Below are 26,299 nucleotides of genomic sequence, written 5' to 3' on the forward strand. Positions count from 1 at the left end.
ATCCTTTACAGGAGTGATAACCATTTAACCATTGATCCTACCAGGGGACAACAATTAAAACAAGATGGTATGTTAGGCCAATTTTTTCTTCCAGTTTGTAGATTTGTGTTGGTGGGATGAAAAACCAAAAAAAGTCTGGAAACAATCTATGAGTGTGCCTGAGATAAAGAGGCTGTGATATGAGAGCACAAAGTGCCTGTACTCAGGCAGACACCCTGAAGAGGGGACCAGGCAGATGTGGCAGTTCTCTCTCCTGTGCTTTCACAAGCCCCTGGACAGAAACTTCTGGTTGGGAACATGACTGCACCATGCCAGAAGGAAATCTGCTTACTCAAGGCTGGCCCCTTAATTTGGGAGAGTGACACTGGGGGATGATGGGCTTGGCAGTGCTGGATTCGATGACCTTAAAGGTCTTTTTTTCAAGTTAAGCATTTCTGTGATTTTATGTTTGGAGCTGACATAATGCTGAGTAATCATGGGATTCTATGAATGCTAAACATTTTAGCTCAGAGTGTAAGTTGGAGAGTCTAAACTCCACGTTGCTGATTTTTTTCTGCACTAATCTGCATTATTTTAATTTCCAAATATGCATAGCAGGAATGCCAGCAAGGCTTGATAAACAGTTTTTGCCAGCACTGATAAAAATGAGCATTTTTTTCATACATGCAGTTCAACTAAACTAATCTCTTGTGAGTGTGGTGGGAGAAGAATTTTGCTTTACTACAGAATATACCTTTAACAAGTTTTCTAGCCCTTATCTAAGTTAGACACACATCTCTGCCTTTACTTAAAAATATTTATTTGAAATAGGCACTTATAGGCCGTTCTAGCAAAGGCTATGTGACAGACACTCAAATTCTGGACTAGCAAGATAAAAATAAATAAATAATGGTGGTGATATGCTGATGATTCATAAACTTAAATAGAAAAATAAATAGAAAATTGTTTAACAATCAGAGTGAAACATTTCCTTCCTTTCTAGCAAAATACCTCTGAGCTGCATGCATCAACACCAGGTTATTTAGGGAATAAGTCATCCTGCACATAGCTGATTTTCTTTGATTATTTTCATGTGTACCAGGTCTTATGCAGTTACACATTTGGAAGGTGCTTCAGAAGCTTTTGTTATTCAAGTGTTTTTCAGTGCATTTGTTGTTGTTAAGAATACAAATAATCTAGACTTAGCAATTGCATACAATTAGATTTATAAAAGGAAAACTACCTTAATGTGTTTCATAGTTTTACTCTAAAATATAAAAAATAAAATATAGTAACTTGTACTTATAGTGGCTTTAAAATCAGAGAAAAAGAGCTGCATATGGTGTATTATTACAGAGTAGTGTTTTTCTTATTTACTTTTTACTGCAGCAGCAGGGGTGCTGAGAAAATGTCATTGTCACAGACAGATTAATTCCTAGGATCAATTCAAAGGTGCTGCTGGGACTGAGAGGACTTTGTAAAAATGTTTCATAAACACCAGTGAGTTAAATCTCAAAACATTGGTGAGTTGGTGACGTGTCTGTGGTGGCGATGGACAATCTGAGTTACAGCTGGATTGGCCTCCCTGGAAGTCTCCTTAATTAATGCACTTGTGCACCTAAGAGATCAAAGATGAGTTTTAGGACAGCTCTCAGCTCTTGACCTCGTGTGTAATCCTTGCACATTCTGCTTCTGGACACGTGGGCATGTGGGCCCTGACCCTTAAAGTGGTTTATGACAATACAGTGTGAAAGTTGCATCATTTTGGGAGAGCTCCAAGTGTGCGACAGTTCAGCACTTTCTGTTCAGGGCTTCAGCAGATCAGAGACAGTGGTTGCACCATTGTTTGGTGTATTTGATAAGGTCCTGGAGATTTGAAATGCTTGTGTTGAAACTGTGCTATAAAATAATTGGAAATTGAGTAATTTACTTTTTTTTTCCCAACGAATATTTAAAGAAAGTCAAAAGCGACGTTAGAAAGTTTTAATGAGTGCATGTGGTGAGAATTTTATTATCATAAGAGCTGTAGGGTTTATCAGCTGATATAGGGCTGGAGTTTTTCATTAGCCAAGGGCCTTTCAGGGTTTCATGGGATATAGCTGGAAAACATTCCAAACAAATGAATATTCTATTTTAAAAGAATAATGAGACATTGAGGGTTTTATAGACTTCAAAGTTTGCTAAACCAATATCTCTAATTAGATGGAGAAACTCTCTATAGAGGCTTTGCATCAACGGCAGTACACACAGCAAATGTTTTAAGCATTTACATATCAAACACTGCTGGCAGCGTTTTGGCAGCAGTCCAGAGCTGTAGATAGTTTTAATCACATTTGTTCATTAATCCTTGGTGGAATTCTCTTATATGGTCTCTTTAGGATTTTCATTTAAGCATGTGCTGCTGCTTCTCAGCAGTGGGCTTATTTATTTATTTTATAAATGCCATCTGAAACCTTGAATTTATAGAAAATAAGTTGTGGAGTGGCTCAGGAAGCAGACGATGCAGTATATTCTATTTTCTCCCAGCAGATCTCCTTTGTACCCAGGCATTTATGCACTCTCACTAGGAAGAGGTTTATTCAGCAGTGTGACATCTAAAAAAGACTTCCACTCTTTTTTTCACTGTGTGAGTTCTTTTCTTTTGCACAGGAAGCAGACAATGGGTGAATGGGAAGCAGTAATTGAAAGCACAGCCAAGATGACTGTATTGCTAATAGAATGTCTTGAGCATCCTGTGGCACTGGCAAGGCTGCAGGGAGAGTGGCTGCATCCCTTGTGAGGAGTGCTCAGTGCCTGCAGCATCCACACGCAGGAGGCTGACACTGAAATCCTCAGGTGTGAATTCCCAGCCCGGATGGCAGTGCTGGTGCTGGAGCACAGCTCTGATCTCCCAGGTACTCCAGGAGCTGAGCTGCTAAGGCAATAGTTTTCTTCCATTATCTTGTTCCTCCTTTAAACCTGACTTGGAAGACAAAACAAAGCATTTAAGACAACATAGTTGTAAAAGCAGAGGTATTAACTGTCACCCAGAGCCTCCTCGTGCAGTTGGCCTCTGAAATCGTGTCTGCTGCTCTCTTTTTTATGGTTTGTTTTATGAATGGCTGCTGTTACAGGAATCTGCTTTGCTGAGTAAGGCTTGCCATGCTAATCTTTGTTCTGTGATGGATAGCAAAGCCTAAATATAGCCTTCCCCTTTCTTTGCATTTTTAGATGCAAGACTTGTTGGGGGTTTTTTTCTTATTTCAGCCTGGGTCAGGCTCTGCTGAGCCTCCCCTTGCACCAAATTGCCTTTGGAGAGGCAGGAGGACTTGGGAGCACCAGTAAGAGGGTCAGGCTGCCTATCCAGGGTCTGAAAGCTGAACCCTGCAAACTTTTCCCCATATTCATCTCATGCTGCATTTCTGTGGTTGATCATCTTGCTGTAAGTGTTCGAGGAGGAGGTTTTGGAGGTTTTTGCTTTTTTCTGTTGAATCATTCATCTGTTGCATCCTTTTGTAAGGTTAGATGCTGTGTCCATGTGTGTGCCCACTGGCCTGGGGGAGGGACCAGAACAGTCAGGATTCCTTTCTGGAGTGGAAGATGCCTGAGTGCTGCTGTGCCCCTGCAGAGGCTTTCAGAGAGCCCTGGGTGCTGTGCAGGTGTGTGCAGCAGTTGGCAAAAATCCCTTCCCTGGGCTGCTCTCCTTCCTGCCCAGCTCCTCTGTGCCCTGCAGGACTGTCAGGCAGCTGCAGAGCCTGGGGAGCCAGGCTGAGCACAGGCACTCCCTGTGCAAGAGGGACAGCCTGGGCTAGGAATAGCCAGGGAAGGAGCTCTGCTGCCACAGGGGCTTGGTAGTGATGGCCTAGTACTCTACAGTACTGGGTTAAGGAATTAATAACTTACTGAAATCTGTGAGCTTAATTTAATGTAAGAACTTATTATTTATTAATTTAATGTAAGAATTTCTTGAAAAGAACTGAATTTAAGGCATTCAGTTCTTCCACTTCCAGGATCTTGTGTGCACATCTGCATGTTTAACCATGTTTAGCCATATTAACCATTAATGTCATGCATAACTCTGAATAGGTGAGTTTGCCCCATAATTCCAGGTTTTGTCTCTGCAGTCTTCTCCTTCTCTAGTGAGCTTGTAGAGTTTCTTGGCAAAGAGCTGGGGTTGCTGTGGGTCTGGGTTCTGTAGGGCTGTGCCTTCACACAGTCACAGGAGTCCTGGGAAAGGAAACTGTGGCCATGAGTCAGGCCAATACAGCTGGAAATACCAAAGCTTTGGGCACTGGGAGAACTTGTAACAGTTTTGACTTATTTTTGACTGTATGTTTGCCTTCATCATCATCCCTGCTTCAGAGGCCCTTCATTGCTGCTTCAAACCACATCAGCCTCCTTGCCCTATTCTCCCAAACACTTCTGCCTTTGTGTTTCTTGCCTGTTCAGCTGCTTTTGCACCCCACACCAGGTAGAATTACTGCTGTGTTTGCTGCCACCACTGCTCACCATGGCCAGGGCTAATCCCCTCCCTGCACTACTCCTCCTGTGAAGCAGCCAGCAGGCTTGTCATTAAAAGCTCTAAGTTAATCAAGATGAATAATTAATAAACTCAGAGCAGATCTCCTTCATCTGGTTCCTACACAGAATCAAACTATCTTGTTTCCACACCTGTGTGCTGCCAAAAGCTTCTGAACTTTTGATCTAACTTAGCCAAATTGTTATGAACTTGTATAGATTTTTGACATATTAATAATCCAATTGAAGTGGCTGCTGTTCCCTACATCCTTCAAGTTGCCCCTGTGTTAAAGCACCTTGCAGAATCAGAACATTTTTATTAGCTACCACTATCTTCCAGAAGTAACAATCTCTTGTTTTCCTTTTGTCATATTCTCCAAAGGCTTTCCTAATCTGTTTTTACAGATGCAGACTGAGGGCATCTCTGCTCTTAGCTTGGATTAGTCACTAGGGTTGGAGGGTTTGCTTAAATTCTGCCAGAGCAGCACTGCCTGTTGCTGTCTGGCCGTGGCTGTGTGCAGGGACTCGCTCTGCACACACCTCCAGTGTTCAGACAGGGCAGACAGAGTCACTGTTTCTCCTCCAGTCTTTCATTTCAGTCCCCAGTGTATGGACCATATGCTGCCATTATTGCCATGCTCAGCATGTGCTCACTGAGTGCCTGGTTTGCCTGCTCACACCCTGGGACACCTCAGTTTCATGAGGGAACTCTGGTAGCACACTTTGCTGTGCTTTGCCAATATCTTCTGAATGTCCTTCTGGATATAGGACTCACCTTTTTCTCTCCCTTAGACCTGTAACTCTAAACTTGACCTAACCCCAAGCAGAGTCCCAGCCCAGGGGCTCAGCCACATCCCAGCTGAGCAGTGCCATGGGCTGAGTCACTCTGGCAGCCCCTGGAGCCCCAGTGCCTGCTCAGCCAAGTGCTGCCATCCCTGAGCCCAGCCCACAGGGGCTTGGCTGAGCTTTGCTGAGTGGCATCTCAGCAGGTGGGCACAGTGCCACCCCTGCCCACCCCTGCTGCAGGAGGGGAGCTGTAGCACCTGGCTGAGGTGAGCCCAGCAAGGGTCTGGGGAAGATGGGCACCCCACTGCCAGCTGGCAGAGCTGCCCTTGGTGAGCACCAAATCTGTGTCAGTGAACTCAAACATGCCCTGATTCCCATCTCTCTTCTTCACTTGTCATCTTCTCGTGGCAGCCCTCCCCCACACACAAGCTTTCTCCACTCTTGCAGTTCACTGGAGGATTAGGTTTGCATTTCTCCCTGTGTGCTGCACACCTGAAAATGCCCATTTTCTCTCTACCCTCACACCATCCTCCTCCCTGCTAATGATACAGGTAACCACCTGACTAATCCCTCCCCCTGGTGCCTTGCCCTCCAAGTGAGTTTAATAGCAAAAGGAAATAGAAGTGGGAGCTGTGTGGATGCATCCATCAGGTCTCAGCCTCAGGCACCAACTGCAGAAGGACTTCCTCAATCTGTATTCATGCTGTGTTACACACTGAGGAAACTGATAGGAATGTGGTATGTAATATTAGTGTATTTTTAATCAGTAGCATGAACTGCCCTCCCTCTCCCCATGACTTTATTTCCTTCTTAGGAAGGCTATGTTGCACTTGTTACTCTCTGTTTTACTGTGATAGTTAGTAAAATATTTTGTGCCAAATTTATGCTCAGTGAATTATCCCTGAAATCTGTGGTGCTACAGCAGAATTTAATTCGGCAGTGTGGAGTTGCTGTTGCTCCCAGTGATGTCTTCAGCTGAAAATCTCAGCTTTTGATTGCCTTAGAGAAAAAGTGGGCCCATGTGTCCAGTCTTTGTCCAAAGGCGTGCCAGAGGCATTGGAAATAGCTGCTGCCAGAGGCACTGCTGTGGCAGACTCTGCTGCTGTACTGAACAAGTGTGGCAGCCTCTGTGCCAGAGGCATTTAGGAAATCTGCCCCTGAAGGCTAAGTTTTCTGAAAGGTGAGGAGGATTTTAACAAATGCATTAACATCTATGGCATGTTCAATACCTTTGATTTTCTTCTTAATGTCTTCTGGTGGAATAAGTCAGAGGTGATGTGCAGCATCCTCATGCTGTTGGGGCCAGAAGCAGCACTTTGAATGAAAGCTTAATAGAAATTCAGTCTGCTGCCATGCTGAGCATAGAATTGGTTGACTGCATAAATCTAAATGTCAATTAACTAGAAAGTTTTACCAAATGGAGCTATGATGTTTTAGTTCCATGTTGTCAACACATGAAAAGAAGCATATTAATTGAGAAGGAGTAAAACTCTGTATGAGTTCTTTAAAACAAAAAATTAAAAATATTCAAAATAGGGCCAAGATACTACCAATGTTTTCAAGAAGAGGGAAAATGTCAATTAGTGATTACTTTAAGAGCTAATCATCATTTGGACATTTATAAGAATTGCCTAAAAACTGTGAAGCAATGAGAAGTTTGTATGGCAGCCCCAAGACCTGATGCACTTGGTAGAGTACTGCTGAATAGCAAAATACAGGTTGGGGAACAATCTAGAAGGGATGATGTTTTATTGAGTGGTGTGGATTGTTACTTTGGTTGATTTGATTTTTATCCTGTAAGGAAATTAAAGCTCAAGCACTTCCAAACTTGATTATATTTCTAAAGATCATCTTTTGCAAGCCAGCTTTTGCCTAGAAACTCACCCGAAGATGTCAGCCATTGAAACCATTTCATGTGGAAGCATTGCTAAGTAAATTCACTAAATGCCTATTCATCCCAGTAAGATGGAGAGTCACTGGAGCAGCAAATGTGAAAATCTGCACAGCTTACTACACAGAAAGCAGTTTCTGAGTTTGCCAAATTGAGATGCAGAGTCTGACCCTGGGAGGTTTTGCAGCTCACAGGAGGCAGTAAAGGAGGAGGGTCTCAGGGCCCTGTCTGTCAGCATGGTTGATTGACAGATATTCATTTGGTCTAGATAAAATTAATGAGATTATGGAAATAGTTTACTTGGCTGTTAATATTTCCAGGTTGTTGCAGCCTGACCCCAGAAGTTAAGCACGTTTTGTACAGTTAAACACATTCAGGTTTAACCTGGTCCTCTGTGGCTTATAATAATGAAATGTTTTCAAAATACAGTACTATTGACAGCTCTTTTATCTTGAGTCTTTCTGCCACCAACTTCATTACAGACCATTGCTGAGATGGTATTGTACCCATAAAGTTGTGGGTTTGAATGCAATTCAGGAGATTAAGATCTTTTTAATGTGATTTATTCAGTTTTCCTAAATATGCTGACCTAGATAAATAGAGAACATTTTTGCTCCATTGTTAAAGAAATAACAGACCACAAAAGCTGTCAAGTGTAAATACATTCTTGGACATAGCAGCTGAAATTTGAAAATGCTGGTGTCAGATTGCCGGTCATACTAATTGGAATTAACCTTCTAAATTCCTTTGTTCTTGTTGATTATATTGCCTTTTTGACATCAAAATTCTCTTGTATTATGCATTCCAACCTTGGCCTGTTCTCTGCTACGCAATGAAAACAAATAAAGTGCCAATAGATACTGAACCAAATTCCCAGGAAATATCTAGCAAGGCATGTAAACTAGAACTATCAATGCAGTCATCTTGCAGCTGGATTTTCATACTTTAAAAGTTGAGCAGTATTACTTCATAGATACTTTCTTATAGTGCTTAAAATACCTGCCAAGGGTTGATAAGAAATTTGTTAAGGTGTAATAAAGCTGTGCTTCCTTCCAAGTAAGCTTTCCTGAGCAGAGGGGGTCATTGAGCTTTAGCAGCAGGGTGGAAGTTTGGTTTTTTTGGAACCACCTCCTTCAGAATCTGAGAATGGTCCCCAAATGAGAACAATAAATACATAAATTGCTCTAGATGCAGTGGTTTTCCCAGTGTAATTAGTGCACCTTTTGTTCTTCTCTCACAGGACAAACGATCAGCTGGTGGCGTTCCTGTCCAGGTACCGCGACATGAACTTCCTGAAGTCACACGGGAGGGACAATGCAAGGTGAGCTGGCCCTTTCCTCACCTTATTTTAACCAAAGCACTGAGAATTGTGATGGTTTTCCAGCATCACCTGACTGAAGAAATCCCTAGTCCAGGAAAGAGAAGTGAATGAGGAGGAACCCTTTCCTGAGGATAATTGTTTCTTGGCCCAGAGTGACTCCTTCCCATATTGAGAGATGCTTTTGTGGGGAGAGAGGCACTGAGCACACTGATGCTGCATCCCCCCATGGACTTGGCACAGATCAGTGTTTTGTGAGCAGTGGCAATTGCCCCCCACACCAGCACTGCCCAGGTGGCCCCAGGGACACTGGTGAGCAAGACCTGGGTTACTGAGCTGTGCAGCACAGCCTGGCGTGGGCAGAGCCTGCAGCAGCCTGCAATGCCAGCACGAGTGAGGATGGTGGCTGGAGCTTATCACAGCCTACTGAAGTTTGGAGGTCCTTGGAGGTCCATCTTCTTCCACCCTGCACAGGTCTCAGGGAGAAGAGAATGTGCTGTGTTTCCCACCTGTCCTCAGTAATACTGAAACTGGCCACTGTGATTTGAGGGAGCTGCAGTGACCAAACACCATCTTCCAAAGGCTTTAACAACCTCTGCAGATGGAAGAACCACTGACTGCAGTGGTTCAGTTTTCCTATTTATTCATAGTTTTGTTGTTCTTTTTTTTCTGTTTTTTTTACCATAACAGCAGTCCTGCTGCACTTCCAGTAACTCCATCTGCTGAGTCCCAGTGGTTTTGCATCTGAAAATATTGTTTTATTCTGCTTGGGTCACCAGGTCTTCCCTTTATTCTGTAAAATGTCAAGTGTACCCAGAGAATGTGACACACTGAGTCGTGTGTTCAGCACAGCAGGCAGGCAGAATAACTCTCAAGTCTCTCTCTTCTCTCTCTCATACTCTTGTCACCAGATTTATAAATTCTGTCATGTTCCTGTTTAAATTAAGATCTCACGAGCATTCATCTTGTGTGTGCACAAATTCTATAGCAGGTAGTAAAAAATAATCCTGTGAGGAGTAATATTTAAAGCCAAGTCAACAGTTTTCACAGGAGAGTCCCTGGTTTGGGAAATGCAGAGTGTCAGAGTGATTGGCAGACTCAGCTCCAGCTGCAGTAGTGATGGACAGCAGAGTTAGTGTTGAAAAGAAGAGAGAAAGAGCCTGGGAAAGCAGTTGGTCTCTTGCCTCTGCCCCTCTGGTGCTCCTGAGTCTTCTCAAATTCCCTGAGCTGGCTAAGGAAAATAACTAATGTATTATGTATGACACACCAACATCAGGCTGGTTCAAACATGCCAACTTCAGCTGAATCTGAACAATTTAGATCAATTAAACACACTAAGCTGATATTAATTTAATAATAAAATGAGCTAATGTGACACTTGTCCTGTCACAGGAATGGCAAACTCATTTAGTAGTTAAATGGTTATCTTTGTATAAACAACTAAATCTTTTAGTGTATAAACAACTTTTAGCTTATTTCAACATGTCACCATGTTTTGTTGGTTTTTTTTTTCCCTTGGATTTCCTCCATAAAGTCCCTGTGCACCAGGGAACATGATTTGGGACATGAATGCAGATTTGCCATCCCTGTCTGCCATGGCTGCCTAATCCCTGAGTCCCATAAATGCTCCCACTCTGACCACTGGATGAATGGATCCTTTCACATTACCCCTTGGCATGTCCCCAGATTTTCAGTCAGGAGGTAGAGTGGCTTCCCTCCTCCTGCAGCCCAGGCAGCTGTAGGCACACTCGAGCCAGCAGCTGCAGCTGCCTCTGAGGAATGCTGGTGCTGGGTAAAAATTCATTCCATTGTTTCCAAAAGCTGATCAAAAAGTAGTTATCCCCTGTTTGTATTGTGGGTGAATTTCCAGCTCTACAGCCACCTGTTGAGAGAGAAATATCTAAAAAAGTGAAGATTTCTAGCCTGATATTTCATGTTTAGTAGCCTCTGCTCTTCCCATCTGACACACAATTCCCACCTGGGTCCCCAGGTGTGTCAGCTGTGCTCACACCAGTGAGGTTTATCCCTGTAGTCAGAATGGTGAAGTCCTCTGGGCTGAAATACCTCCTACAAGCTCAGGCAGGTGAGCCAGGAGCAAAGGCCCACCTGGGCTGTCACCCCATGAACTACAGCCAGTGTCCCCAGGGAGCAGAAGGGTGTGTAGTGCTGCTGCTTTGCAATATTCTCCCAAACTCTTGTGACCTTTGCCTGGGGAATTTCCACACCTAAACTCAGTGACTTGCTCATTGTAAGAGTCAAGGATGGGATTTTTTCCCATTTATTTTTCCAGTTTTTAAATTTTGCTCTTTGCTTTGTCCTGTCACAGCCCAGGGGAAAAGAAATACCCCATGAAGAGAATGGTATGGCCAAGAGCTTAGTAAGGTCTGGAAGAGAAGCAACAGCCTCAAGGATTGGCAGCAAAAAGATAAGGAAAAAAAAAAAGGACAGTTTTTGGAACACAGACCAGTGTCCATATTGTTGGGCAATATGAGAAAATTCCCTTTGGATATTCTATCTCAAAACACATTGAAACAGATTTTTTGTTTAAAACTAATTGAAGCCATAATAAGGGAGGGGACACTGGACTATATTGGCTGCTGCCCTGTGTACAGTTATGATTTAGCTGGTCCAAGGTGTTTTTCTCAAAACATATGAACTAATAATACCAAGCACAGCACCTAAACATGATTGAAAGCAGCCTATAACCCTTGCTGATACTTTTAATTTTAAATTGTGGATGAATAATGGCACCTAATCAATAAGCTTTTCAGCTGTCTAAGTCTGCCTTGTAAACAACTGAAAACTCTTAATTTTAAGTCATCACAGTCTTTGGATCATACAACAGAGAAAGATTAGAAGTGCCATCTTAAACCTGCAATGCTTGTACAGCTCAATTACAGTGTACTTTGTATTCAAGCCATGTTCACAATCAGTACATGTTCTACTGCCAAACCAGGTTTCCTTTTAGAGTTAAGTTTTCTTTTAGTTATGCCAAAGTCATGAAAGTGCATCACTCTGATTTTCCTTCAGTGGCTTCAGCAGAGAGAATGGGTATGGAAATGGCTCCTGCACTCAGCTGGAGAAGCATTATTTCCTGGCAGAGGTGGATGTATGAAATGAAATTGCACACAGTGGCTGGAGTTGTTACATAGTGCTTAGTGGGCAACACATTTCCTCCTCTTTTCAGTGTCTTAGACAATTAAAATAAAAGCAAGTGAATACCCTGGTAGTTGTAGAAGCTATTGCAGTTTGGAATACGCAGATTTTTTCTTTTTTGGCAGGAGCAGCACCTGTCAGATGTATTTTAAAATATAAAGACAGTCAAATGTGACATCCTCAATGACAGGCAGGAAAAGGGGGGTTTGTATAGAAACCTGTAAACATGCTGAGAAGGCTGGATGCTGTTACATCTTCGAGGAATCTTGAGCTCATAGGCAAAACACAAACAGCTGAAGAGAAGGCCCTTAACATTTTGGTGTGTGTCCCTATTCTTCTCTTGTGCTGATTTTTTCTCCTCATTGCTGCTCGCAGTTGTGTTGTTCCCTTTCTGGTTTCCAGATCACTTTAGAGGTGTTGGTGAACTGTACCAAGGAGCATCACAATCCTCTCCCAGTTCTCAGAGGCTGGAGAAACCTTAGCTACTGAGGGACTGGAGCACATTCCCAAAATCTCCCCTGCTGGCACACATCTGTTTCACCCCATTTCAGACATGCCTTTTCCCTCAGTGACACATGCTGTTTGTTGGTGTGGGTTGTTGGAGTTGATGGGGGTTTGGTGGCCAGTTAGGAAAATGGATCACACAGTAAACACTGTGTATTGCACTGATGAATTGCCCAGTAAATACCCAAATACCAGGGGAAAAATTGATTAATTATCACTGCTGTTGGACCACGCTGTTGCTGATGTCCTAACAGCACTTACACTGCTGCTAATGTAACATATTTGTTCCTTTGGCACAAATTACCCTTAGCCTCATACTTTTCTTGCTAAATTTTTTAGAACATTTGAGTATTCTGGAGCACATGGACTAAGATCTATTTTTTGCTTGGAAGTAGTTCAGCCCAACAGTTGCATGAGAAGTGTAGTGACTGAAATAGCAACATGCATCTTCTCTGCAAAGAGACTGCACTTTAAAAATTTAGACATTACAGCTAACTTTCAAATGTTCTTAGTGCTTTATGCTAAGCATTAGGGGAGCCATAAAGCCTTTATGGCTTCAGCTTGACAATCACCTCCTTGTAGGGCTTTTATTTCTGCTCAGTTTTGGAAAACAGTGCTCTAAGCTGTCAGTGCAAAGAGAAACAAAACCAGCCATACTGTCATGGGGCTAAGGATGCTCTTTGTTCTTAGAGTGTACAGGCAAGATCATCTGGTTCAGGAAGATGCTCTAAGTGAGAAGGTTTGAAGTAGCCATACTTTATGGGGCAAGGACAGAACTAGGAAGGAGGTGAAAATGGACATACTGGTAAAATAATCAGGACTCATTGCTGTCTAAGAACATGGAGCAGCACACTCCATTTGCAGCCATGTAAACAGCCCTGTCATCTGAGGTCCTGAGGCATTTTATAAAATGCTTGTGACAGGAAACATCATTTTAAGCTTCATGGATGTTGTTTGCCCTGATGTAACCACAGGTCAGTGACCTGATTTGGTAACTTGAAAACCTTTAGAGAAGAGACTCACACTTGCCCTCAGTCACTAGAAAGAAAGTGAGGAGACAAGAATCCTTCTAGAGAAGACATTTATTGGAGACAAACAGATGGCAAAACGTCAGGTCTCATATCACTGAGTGTCTGTGGTGAGTTTGTGCTGTATCTCTGCCTACTATCCTTTGCAATTCTTATTTAATATTCTGCTCTCCCTGATGGTGAGAAGAAGCCATTTCATTTTTGACCTTCTAAAAGCTATTTCAGTATTGCTTAAAAGATACTGTGTAAGTGAAGAGTGGGGGGAAGAAACCCACAGGAAAGTCTTTGAAAGTCTCTCTTGAGCTTTATGCTTACAAGGAAATGCATGGAATTGCTAGTAGAGCAAGGCAATTCCTAGTGGAGTCATTACTGCAAAAAATAGACTTTGCAAGTTTCCTTCAACTAAAGAATTTTATAGTTTTTTTTTTTTTTTCATTTTGTTTCCTGACCTGCAACATTAAAATATTGAGAAACATTGAGGCTTTTTTAAGAGTTTCTCTGGAAAATAAACTTCTCCTTTCAAAGAGAGAAAATTGAAAGAAAAGATTTTCAAAACCAGTGAAAGTTAATGTGTAGGAAAAGGTGGAGAAGAAGAAGGAATCATGAGAAATTTCTTCTAAATAGAATGCAAGATATGCCAGGACTAAAGCATTAAATGGGTATTATGGGAAGATTGCATATAAAAGAAGCAGAAACAAATTATAAAGCATATGAGGTACCTATTGTAAGCTTGAAAAGTCTCATCATGTCTATATATGACAGAATAATGACCAGATAAAATGTGTGTATTCATCAGCTTTCAACAGCATCTCATGGGGAATACCCTAAGTGCCATGGCTGCTTGACTTCCATAAAAATACCATTGATTGAGAAGGGACACACTGAACATATTTCAAGGTGAACTTGTATCCTGAAAGAGATATTCAAATTACTGTACCATTTTTGCTGCACTGTAAATGATCTAAACTTTCTATTGCCCAGTATGTGTGGCTGCAGTAGTCTGCCCCATGTTTAATTCACACTGAACATAGAAGTTTTTAATGTACTTTGAAAACAACTGTGATGACATGAACTGTCAAAAAATCCTTCCAGCTGAGCTGCTTGTTCCCATAACTTGCAGTTCAGCTCCTGCCACAGAAACTCCAGGAACAAACAAACTGCATCTCCCAGCTCTGTCTTATTTTGGTGGCTGTGTCACCTGGATTTTCTGCTCTGAAGCCCATCTCTGTCCTCCCAGAGATGCTGTGACCTCCAGTGCAGGGTGTGGCCATCCCTCCCCTGCACACCCTGGGGACATGCAGAGGTACAGGTGACAAACACCAGTCACATTCAAAAGTAAAATTTCCCTGTGTTCCTTGGTAACTCCTGAGTGTTGAACACAGTGGGCAAAATTGCTAAAAGCATTTCTATTTGTGTGCCTATTTATGGCTTTGGATTTTGCTCCTGAAATAAGCACAATCATGAAATAAGCCAAATCTTCTAGAGCAAATCCAGTCAAGAGAGAAATTATTTCTGATATTGTTGATGTTTGCTTCTGCATTGGCATTAAAGCTTTGGGGTATTGTTGAGATACTAATGTGTTTAAATATTTTCTGAGTAAGGGAATTAACAAAAGATAAAAATTCTGCTCTCATAACATTTTTGACCTAATAGCAATTGCATTTAGGATGCCATAGTTAAAGCACATTGAGAAGCAAGTTGCAATTATTCTTTCTCTTTTTTTCCCATCATTTCTGTCTGTACTGAGAGTTATTTTCAAGGCCTTTTGAAACAGGAGGAATTGTTTGTTCTGTGCTTTCCACACGATGCTGTCATAGTGGGTAGAAATCTCCCTCATCTTGACAGACTAAGTAGGTGCTATTTCTGTTTGACACTGCTCCCCTTTTCAAGCATCAACTCCATTTTGGGAGCGGGGGGTCAGCCCTGGAAGCTTTCAGCATGGCAGGAAGAGGTCTCAGGAAACACACAGCAACATCCTGTCCTTAGAGAAACAGAGGAGTGTATCTGGTACCATGTAGACATTGTGCTGAAATAGCCAATTGTTAGTCAGTTCAGATATCATAAATATTGTTTAACTCTTGGTAGAATAGAGTAACTCATGGAAATGGAGTGAAATCAGGGTCAGCTGGACTCAGCACACTCCATGGAGGCCAGGATTTGCACTCTGAGCAGGCAGGGAATGATTCTGCTCTGCACAGGTTTGGGATTCATTAATCTGCTAATTATAAAGAATTTTTCAGTGCCTGGTTTATGGAGATGTGTGGTATCCTAGAGATAGCTCACAAATTACTTCTTGCAACTGCTGCACTCAAGATTGTCAAATTATTGTTCAGTGCTTTCTAGTTGGTCACCTAAACTGCAAATTACTGGTTTGTGCTTCCCAACTGATTGACTCTGGTGAGTGTTTCCAGGGTGGCTGTGCAAACACTGCTGGCAAGTGACTCCCACATTTCTCATCTATAAAAATATTTACTTGACTTTTTGCACTGAAACAGACTTTCTTCCTCAAATTTTCATCTAAAAACAATTAAGAGGAGCAGATAAACTCAAAGCATGCAGAGCTTGTCCAGATATGCTCAGGGAAACATGGACATGATGCTAGTGAAGCTCCTAGCTCTACAGATTCTTGCTTTTACGCTGGCTTTTGACTTGTGAGGAATTATTTTGCTAGAGTTTTGTAACTTTGTCTTGGTTTGAAAGACAGATGTCTGCTAAGGAAGGCAGGAGCCTCCTTTGAAATAGCAGATGTAAACCCTCTCCTTCCGAATTATTACAATTTTGAAATTAAGGGGCTTTTAGGCAAAGACATGGGAATAGAAATAACAGTTCTTTAGTAGTATGTGCAAATATAAAAACAAATAAACAAACTACAACTTAATAGGAAAATTAAAATAAAATGTGGTAGTACAAAAAAACACTGAGAGAGTCAGAATGCAGCCTGACACTGTCAGTCAGTCAGGGTGTTGGTAGCAGTCCCATTAAATGGTGGCTGCATCCTCCTGTAGTGACAGATGTGGGTCTGTTGAAGGTGCAGTTTTCCTCGGAAGGTCCAGTGATGATGTAGAGGGGTCTGGTTTTCCTCTGGAATCCAGTGGAAAAGGCTGCTCTGATGTTCCAAATCTCAGATTTTATCTAGATAGGAAATGCTTGGCTCCTCCCCCTGGCTGGAGCATCTCTCCATGGGATGGTGTAATTTTATCAGTCATGCAGTGGGACTCTATGGCCCATTAGCAGGAGATAGTTCCCAGGGGGAAGAATGGGTTGTGGAAAGATAAAGATCACTGCCCCAACTGGTTTCAACAGATGCTGATAGAATACCTCTGGTTACATCCTGCATTGCAACCCGAGACCAACTTCCATTGATAGCTTTTATTCTTAAATCCTGAGTAATGACAGTGAGGTCCTGGGCACGTGCACCTGGTTAACAGTGAAATGTTAATTGGAAGTTTTCTAGGCAATAGGCCAGAAATAGAAAACATTTAGGAAGAAACCTCTTCACCTTCATAAATACCTTCTTTCCAGAAAAAACATTTCAGTGATAGTGTTACTGGTAAATGGCATTTAGCAATCTGATAGCCTCCAATGCTTTAGGAAGTTTTATTCATTCATAAACTTCAGGAAACAGAAAACAGCAAACTCACTGACTTGCATACTGTGTAAGTAGAGCATTCAGGGACAGAGGTCTCTACAAGTTGCTATGGTTTGCACTGGCCCTTGGAAAAAACTATGCAAAAGAAGGATATTTGATTGTGATGTTTTTGCTGATATTAAGTAACTGTGGGACAATATTTATCAGCAGTTAGAACATATCATAAGAACAGAGCTGTGTTTATACTCATGTTGCAGGAGTGTGTGCTACACAAGTTACAAATGCTTTATGTATTATACAGTCCTAGAATCTTGTCTGAAAGGCATTTGTAAGTGTTTAAATAAACTACAGAGTAAAAGGAATTCCCTGAGCTGGATTGCAATTGTGATCTGTCTGGACTGACATCTATACTCAGTGACAGACCACGTGCTGCAGGCAGTAGGGTTTCTTTAGCACAGTATAAAAATAACTCTGGAGCCGTGTGAACTGTGAGGCTGCATCCACACACAGGGCATGGGGGCACCTTTCATGTGTGTCAGTGTCTGCTGAGCTCAGGTGCCAACACCTTCTTAATATCCTGTTTCCTGCTCACTTTTGAGTGTAATCCCAGACCCTCAAAACTGGAGGCTCAAAATTAAGGGGAAGCATAAGATGCCTTAGATGGAGTGTTCTATGAAATAAGGCAAAATGGCATGTTTTTCTTAACCCTAGCCTTATTTTAATTCTATTTTCTCCTGGTTGACTCTTTTCCTATCATTGTTATTTTACTTCTGTTGTTTTTTTAAGATTAGGAGAAAGGCTGGTTGTCTTCAGCTGGTGGTAATCTCTGTGGTATTTGGGCAGCCATACCTTGGTTCAGTTGGATGTCATTGTCCTGGCCAGTGCATTTGCAGCTGATGTTCAGGGTGACAGGAAGCACTTGAATTTTTCCACACTTTCTAAGATTAAGGAAATGCTATTACTAAGCCTTTTTATTTTTTTCCTACTATAATTTGGAAGTTATCTGCAAGCTATTTTGTGAGACCCAAGAGAGAAAGGCAAGGGAAAAAACCACCCCTTTTTTGCATTTCATTGCTCTTTCTGAAGCTTGGCCTGGCTTTATAAAATTTACTGTTTTGGTATTCCCTTGAGCATAACCAGAAACTAATGAAATACAGCATGAGACTAGAAACAAATCAGTAGGGTCATGCTTTTGCCCTCCATCTTCCTATCTTTCTTTTCAGAGGTGGCTGCAATCATTCTTGGATGGCTAGTCAAGAATCTTTATTAACTATTTGAAGTGTTCAAGAGTTTTTCATTTCTTGAAAAGGCCTATGTGGCATACAAATACCCCTTTCCCTTTCCCTCAGGCAGTATTCAAAATGCTTAGAGTAAGTTCTTGCCTGCCTGAGTGCCAGAATCACTATTGCTGGAGCAGCTGGGAGCATCAGTCATCCTAGAAGAGAGCCTGGAGGGAAAAAAGGGAGTCTCATCCACCTTTTCCACTTTGGTTGCAGTTCAGCTCTCTGTGCCAGCAGCCCCTCCTATTTAGCTTCCAGCAGATCTGAAATACTCTTGGTCCCCTTGGCTCCCAAGGAACATAAATGAACAGCAAGCAATCACCCAGTGGAGAGCTGTGTCTGCACAGCCCCTTGCATAAATCATTGCTTAGTAGGCCACAGAAATTATTTGCTTTGCTAATGCCTTGTTCCACTGAGGTGTAGTGACTGTGTGAAGAGGCTCAGTAAGGGTGATCCTTCTGAAAAACACCTGCTCTCTGTTCAGCTGTTCTGTCTCTGAAACCTGGTGTGATGTTTCTAGGAGGGTTTCAAGAAGCACAAGCACAAGAGGGTCATTTCTGTGGAGACCTCTAAAGGCATTGCAGCTCTTCAGTTGGGCTCTGCTGCCTTGCTGGAGGGGAGTGATTGGAAAGTACATTTAGTTTCTTCTACTAACCCTGTTGTATAATATATAGGGGCTGAGGTTTGATGTGAAATCAGTTGTACTTCCAGGAATTGGCTTATTTCACTTCATATCCCAAGATTTGCTTTTCCAAGCCATTAGCTCAAAAAAACCCATAGAAAAAAACACATAGAAAAAAAGGAGCCTCTCAACTATTTTGGAAAACATGAAGCTGTGAGTCAGGATTTGCTGGGACCTTCTCATCTGGAGTGGGGTCATGCTCCTCTGCTGCCAGGTTCAGACAGTGAGGCTGAAGCTGGGGCAGTGCCAGCGAGCTGGGAGCTGTATCCTGTCACACAGGCTGGGGCAGCTTCTACGTGGAGCAGCTTTTGAAACAGCCAGGTGGTTTTTTTGTTTGAGGATTTCTATTGCAGTCAAAGAACCTTCTATTTGAAAAGGAGAGTAAAGGGTGATAAATTGGTAGAGATGGTAGTTGAAAGAAATTAATTAATGGAAAAGAACTTTATGTCCCCATTTAAATATAGTCGATAAAGTTCTGTTATTTTCTTAAAATAATTAAGTCTAATGAGCATTTAGTTTTGAAGAGAAATAAATAAATGACCAAACTTTCAGGCACATTAATATTTGATTTGGAGATAACTGCATAAATATTGAATTTGAAGATTACATTCCAGAGCACTGCATTAAAATTGCAAGACTTTTCTATTATCCTTCATAATGGAACATGAAATTAGAAACTTGTTCATGGAAAGAAAAATTTCTTGACTCTCATTTACACATTTTCAACACTGTTGTGTTAACAGAGGAGCTCCTCTCCTACTGTGAAAAGAGACATAGCTATCAGTAGGATATAGACCCTGAAGTCATTTACGGTCCTTTTGAAAATTAATATGCACCATTTCATAATTGCATCTCAGTCTTTTGATTGGTGTGGAAGAGAACTTGAACCAGGGACTTGGCCTACGGGGTTAATGCTCATGTTTCCAGCTGCAGGACTCCAGAAAGCTCTGGTGTTTGTTGTTCCTTAACTTTAGTTCTTTCCCCCTACCTTCAGTAGAATGTGTTTGAGGACCAGGAAAATGTCATCTTGAGTTGCTAATCCTGGAACAGCCTGGCACAGCAGAGTGGCTCAGGAAGGGAAGCTGTGCCCCTCTCCCTGCAGATGCCACAGCTGCTGTTGTCCTGCAGAAGGGCTGGGGGCTGTGGGTTGCTGTAGTGTGTGGTCAGTGAGCATGGGGGATGTGCCCAGTGCTCACATCCCATGGGGTGGATGGTGCCCAGTCCCCCTCGGTGCTAATGCAGGGCTGCCCTGCCTCTCCTCCAGGGAAATCATCCCCAAACACAAGAACAAACAGAAACCTGGATCAGGCAGTCTCAAAACATGAGTGGGAATCCAGTCCAAAGATTGATTTCCCAGCTTTTCTTCTCATATACTGGTCTCAAATAATTAATTTCCATCACTTTGCAGTTCTGCAGTTGCTGCTCTTATTCATGGTTCAGCAATAACAAAACATTGTTCCTCAGAGACTTGAAAATGGAGCAAACTTGCTCATTCTATAGCAATACAATGATATTTTCTCCTAATTGACTATATCCCTATAGAAAAATTAATGAAATAATAACATAGGAGAAAATTGGTTATTTTACCTTTATGTACATTCTCCTGTTTTTTAAAAACTTAATTTATTTAGAGAGAGAAGTCTGTGTTTAGTTCCTGTTCATGTTGCAGTTCCTTCACAGTGGTTTGTTCAGAGTTAATGAACATTATGGACTTTGCTGCCCTAGAGCTCTGTCACCTGCACAGCCTTAGGAGAGCAGAAGGTGTAAATGATGTTTAAAAGCAATCTGTTGATCTTTACCTCTGTAACTGAACAGAGTTATTGATTATTGAACTGAACAGAGTATTATTGGTTATTGATATAACCAATCAATGATTTATTAAATTTGTATTACTAGTAGAACAGAAATATAAACAAGTGACCTTTTGATCCTTTTTTATTTGAGAAAGAAGCTTTTTATTTATAAAGCTCCTGTTGATAGCAAAACAAAGTGAACATTTCCTGGCTGCTCTTGTATTCCCTCAGGTTTATCAGGAAGCAAGGGCTGGACCGGCTGTTCCTGGAGTGTGACACGCACATGTGGCGCCTGGGGGACCGCAAGATCCCGGAGGGAATCACGGTTGATGGAGGCTCTGACTGGTTCCTCCTCAACAGGAAGTTTGTGGAATATGTCACCTTTTCCAATGATGATCTGGTAACAAAGATGAAGAGGTTTTACTCTTACACACTGCTTCCTGCCGAGGTATGTGAGTGCAAAGAGTCCCTCACTGTTCAAACCTCTGTTTGTGCTTGTCCCAAAGCTCTGACTGACATCAGAGGGGCTTTCACCTGGTGTCAGTGGGCTTTGGAGCATCCCACAGTGGGTAATGAAAATTTTACTTCTGTGATGAGTAAGCCCTTTAGGGTTAGAACATCTTTTGCAGTTGTTTATTGCTTTGTTTGTTTGTGGGACTTTTTTGCAGAGTGACTTTGTTTTGTATTTCTAAGCCTTTTAATCTGTTACTGAACAACCAAAAATCCAGCTGCCCTTTGCTTGCAAATTGTTCCTGCACAAAGCTTTTGAAGGATATTAGAGATGGCGAATTGTCTTCATAAGTAGCTTTCCTTGCTATTATCCAGTGCTTTTCTTTAAAAATATAAACCCTGCAAACAAAGGTTTATTGTTCTGTTCAAAACTCAGCTAGAAGGCACAGTCACAAATCATTTAGATCACTCAGGAGTCGCTGTGGCTGCAAGTGATGCAGAAGGGGAATGCAGAGCAGTGTGGGGTTTTGCCTGGCGTGCAGCAATGTGTCAGGAACGTGCGTTATCTGCAGGGAGAGCACAGAGCCGTGGCTGGCAGCCGGTGCTGCACCTGCCCCAGCAGGTACACTGCTCCCCTGGCTGGCCAGGCTCTGCTCCACAGCCTGCAGCAGTCAGCCTGCCAAGCAAGAACTGATGATGGCCCTTAAACCCATAACTGCCTTGGCTCCTGAACATTTTGAGGGATGGATGACACTGATCTTGCAAATCTAGGCTCGTTAGTTTGTGGTGGAGCACAGCAATTGTTACCTTTTGATAGAGGTTTATTATTCCACACATGTTGCATTATCTTATTTTAATCCTGTTTCTGTTAAAAATCACCTTTTCTCTCTACTCTGATAACCTTTTCATCCATTATCTAGAGAAATTCCTGTATTGCTATAAAAGGACACAGGGCAATGGGTAATTGGGTAGGGTTTTTTTTCCCCTCTTGCTTGAATGAGAATGGATGCCTTTATAGGTTTAACCAAACAGTTCAAGCATAAAATCCATATTCACTGGGCTGTCATTTAACATTAAAAAGGGTAGGGGGATTATTTGGGGGCCAGCCATGCTAATGTTAATGCTGGTTATTTATAGATCTTACTATTGCTGATTTTAAAGAGGAGTCACTGCTCCAAAAATGGTCTCTTGCAGGGTGAAACTCAATGATATTCCATAGCTTTTTTCTACAAGGTTTTCTTTGCAAGACAAATAGCTGGTTTTTAAAATGGCCCTGCCTTAAGTGACCTATTAACCTGCTATATCAGTCCCCATTATAGATGGTTTATGTAATTGCTGATATTATGATGATATAATTAGGATTGTCCAATAGGAATTCCATGCTGCCATGAGTCAGCAAATACAGACTTACAACTTCAGACATAAATGCAGGAGGCAGAATGTCCTTTTGGTGCCTAGGGTGAACTGCATGTTTCAGAACAAAGCCATTCAACCAGCAATGCATTTCAGAGTGCTGGAGATAGACACCCACAGAAGAGCTGTCTGAGACTGTATTTTTATCAGAGTAACCAGGGTGATGGTGTGTTTCAGACAATTGTTTTGGGATACAACTTGAAATATGCCATTAGCACATTGTTCAGAAAAATAAAAAAATCTGTTAGACTAGGAAGTAACTTACAGAAGGGAAATAAAGGGCATTTCTTAGAATTGCTCATATAGCTGAAATAAAAATAAAATTATTGCTGGCACTGGTGTCTTTCCTGGAGTACTTTGGGCTGCCAGCATCCAAGACTGGTCATTGTAGAAGTGCAATTATTCTGTGCCATGTTTTTGGAGCAAGACCTCAGCTGTTTGGTTGGGTCTAGAGTGTTATGATTTTTCCATGCTCTATGGAATACAGGCACATAGAGTGTGTTTCATATGTGCCAGAACAATAGAGCTTGTTAATTCTGTCATTTCAAATGAAAATAGGTCACCTGCATTAGGCTTGGGCCCATGAGCTGAAGTGAAGGAGAAAAAGGAAGTTTGAGGAGCTAAATATGGTGGTGTGCCCTGTGTTTGTTGCAGTCCTTCTTTCACACTGTGCTGGAGAACAGCCCCTTCTGTGACTCCATGGTGGACAACAACCTGCGCATCACCAACTGGAACAGGAAGCTCGGCTGCAAGTGTCAGTACAAGCACATTGTGGACTGGTGTGGCTGCTCACCCAATGACTTCAAACCAGCAGATTTCCACCGGTTCCAGGTAACTGAACACTCCTGCAGAGAGGCTCTTCCCCCTGTGCTGGGTTTGGAGAGCTGGCTGAGTGCCTGGCTGCAGCGGAGGGAGGGAAGGGAAGCTTCCATCAGGCAGGGGGAGAAAGAGATGTGAGGAAACTCTGATCTTAATTTCAGGAGAATGAAAGATAAGTTCTCCTGTATTTTGGCTCTGGAGACATACCACTGCATGCTAAGGTCACAAAGCAACTCTCCTTGGTGTTGATAATCTGCTGTGCTAGAAAGGAGGGAAGTTTGACACATCTCTGACTGTACCAGTGTTGCTTGGTAACTCTTGTGAGTTTACTGCAAAAGGGTTTTTTCCAATGCTCCAACTGAGGTGCTTTCATCATTTCACAAAACTGGCTTTCAGTGTTAAGCAATCTTTATCATCTTTTAAAAAAGCTTAGAAGTTGATTAGTGTGCGTGCTAGAGACTTACACAGCACAAGGGAAAATCCATTTTCATTATTATATTCATCAGCATGATCATATTAAAGTTTATCTCGTGGTTTTGGGAGCCTTAGTCATGAGGTTTTGATCACCCAGGTTTGGCAGGACTGTTTAATCAGTTCCTTTGTGATAGTTTCCTCAAGACAGCTGTGAGAGCGTGTCCTGTGCCCAGGGTGCACTCAGTCTCCAGGCTGTATCTGGCCTGTGTATCTTGAGAATGAACAGCTACTTGTTTCAAGGTCACCAGATTTGCAATTCCATCCCTCCAGCTCCTCAGGGTTCCCTGCATAAAGCATGTTTGTGTGGGATGGGGAATGTGTTACCCTACAGCCCAGCAATGATGCCTGCTCTGAAACACAGATCTTCTCTTTACTGTGATGTGCTGCCTACCAGGCACGCTTGAAGTTGGTGACACAGGCACTCACAAAAAGAGCAAATGAGACATTATCTGAAAGAGGCTCTGTTGCCCTAAACACCAATGCCAGGGAACTCGCCAGCACAGAATAAATGACAAGTCTTAAAAAAACTCCTGCCAGACTGCAGAGCCTTACCTGCTCCAGGCTGTGAACCCACAATGATATTTCAGAAAACAATCAGGTTTACAATCAGCTGGAAGAGAAAGTTCAAAATTAGAATAGATGTAAAGGCAGCTTCTGACACATTCTGGTGAGAGAGCCCCTCACATGAGCACACAGCAGCAGAAGGCTGGGGCTTGCTGTTCCCACAGAGGCACAAAGCCCGCAGCATGTGCCATCTCAGAGCAAAACTGAGCATCCTCTAAAGAATTTCCAGCCATCTGGGGCACTCTTGAATTCCTTGGCACCTCAGGATCCATGTTCAAAATATGAACAAGGCAAAACAAGGCTTTTTGAAAGCTAATGGTAGTTGAGTAGCATATAAAGTAGTTATATGCCCAAAATTTTGTCAAGTGCAGAGAAAAAATGTGGGCAGGACCACTCAGAAGTGGAGAAGCCTCTCCACAAATGGCACCTCTCCCAGAGACCTCTGACCACCTCCTAGCACCAAACCCATACACAGAAAAGGCTGCTCTGGCTCTTCTGAGCCCCAGTGCCACAGTACACTTTGCTCCCTGTATGGCACGTGCCAGTGCTGCACTGTCTCCAGGCTGCCATGGGGGTTTGGAGAGCATTCCCAGCCCTCCTGCACTTGGAGAGCCTTCCTGAGCAGGGCACTGAGGGCTGCCTGTTGGTCTGAAGGATTTTCACTGAGTAATTATGTTGATTTTAGCTGCATCTTAACATAACTCCTAACAATGAATGGTCCCATGTGACTCTTTTTGGTCCCTGGTGGTATTTACCAGGACCAGAGAGTGCTAATATCGATTAGCCATCTCTCAGAAAGCTCACATTTAGCCAGCAGAGAAAGACCCGGGGCCTTACTTGAAGAATTCCACAAGAGTTTTTATTTCAGGTGAAAGGTGGTCAAGCAGGAATTCTCTCAGAACAAAGGGCAGACATTCATTTTTTATAAGTTCAGGGGGGATTCAGACTACAGCCAATAAAAGTTTATACAAAGAACAGCATCCAATCTAAGTGAGAGGTTCTAAAGGTGAGCTGACCAATTACACAGACTAATTTCTAACCAATTATCTTCCGAAGTGTTAGGAGAGTGACCAAATTCTTAAGGAATTTGGCTCAACCTTGGTATCCAGGAAACCTTATCTATTATAGCAAGTTCCAGGGGCCAGGGGAAGATGGCTTTGGAGGAATTGTATCATCCACAGTCCCAAAGGTGACCATGGAGAGGAACAGATCACGTCCTCAGCTCCAACCCATTGCTTAGGACAAAGTGTGATGTCTGAAAACGGGACTCAGTGTCCTTTCCTGTCTGTCCCCACAGCAGACCGCCAGGCCGACGTTCTTTGCCCGCAAGTTTGAGGCGGTGGTGAACCAGGAGATCATCGGGCAGCTGGACTATCACCTGTACGGGAATTACCCGCCGGGCACGCCGGGGCTGCGCTCCTACTGGGAGAACGTGTACGAGGAGCCCGACGGGCCGGGCGCCCTCAGCGACGTGGCGCTCACCATGTTCCACTCCTTCTCCCGCCTGGGCCTGCGCCGGGCCGAGAGCTCCTTCCACGCTGCTGGGGACAACAGCTGCCGGTCAGTGCTGCCCCTGCTCGCTGCTCGCTGCTCTGGGGACGCTGGGCCAGCCTCTGCTGGCTCCTGCTGCTCTGCTGGGCTGGCTGTGCTGCGGCCACCAGCTGGGGCTGGCAGCTGCAAGTGCACAGCGCTTATTTCCAGCAGTATTTATGTCCATAATAAAGCTGGGGCTACTCCGGGTTGACATTATGTGACCTGTTTGCTGCACTTTTAAGGAGCTCCGCTCCAGCCTGATGAAGACTGACAGGATCCAGTTGGGCAGTGCTACCCCCACTGCTGCGTTTCCCTTGATTAATTTCAGCAAGTGCATTATAGCCTCAGCTCCTAAACCCTCCGTGTGATTGCAGCAGAGGTCGTGTTCACCTCTATTATGCTTACCAAAAGCAGAGGACAGGATTTCAGAACAAATCTGAACACAGGCAGGTTAATGGTCCTTGCTTGTTTGTTCCCCTGGGAGCACACATGGAGTACAGAGAGCTTGCTTGGCTCAGTTTGCCTGCTTGGTGCAGCTCTCGT

At 42.9% G+C, this 26,299-nt stretch overlaps 1 protein-coding gene across 4 annotated transcripts in view; it reads left to right on the forward strand.

The window, feature by feature from the left end:
• XYLT1 (xylosyltransferase 1) overlaps positions 1-26,299 on the forward strand; it is a 178,009-nt gene that overhangs the window by 127,843 nt on the left and 23,867 nt on the right. For 2 of the 4 annotated variants that reach the window (XM_033073751.2, XM_033073753.2), the window contains 4 exons: positions 8,394-8,474; positions 20,735-20,951; positions 23,021-23,197; positions 25,524-25,783. In XM_033073751.2, the coding sequence (XP_032929642.1) occupies positions 8,394-8,474; positions 20,735-20,951; positions 23,021-23,197; positions 25,524-25,783 (735 nt within the window). Of the gene's footprint in view, positions 1-8,393; positions 8,475-20,734; positions 20,952-23,020; positions 23,198-25,520; positions 25,784-26,299 lie in introns of all 4 variants that reach the window. The other 2 variants (XM_033073750.2, XM_033073752.2) reach the window with 1 other exon arrangement.

The sequence above is a fragment of the Catharus ustulatus genome, chromosome 16, assembly GCF_009819885.2.
Source record: "Catharus ustulatus isolate bCatUst1 chromosome 16, bCatUst1.pri.v2, whole genome shotgun sequence".
NCBI lineage: Eukaryota > Metazoa > Chordata > Aves > Passeriformes > Turdidae > Catharus > Catharus ustulatus.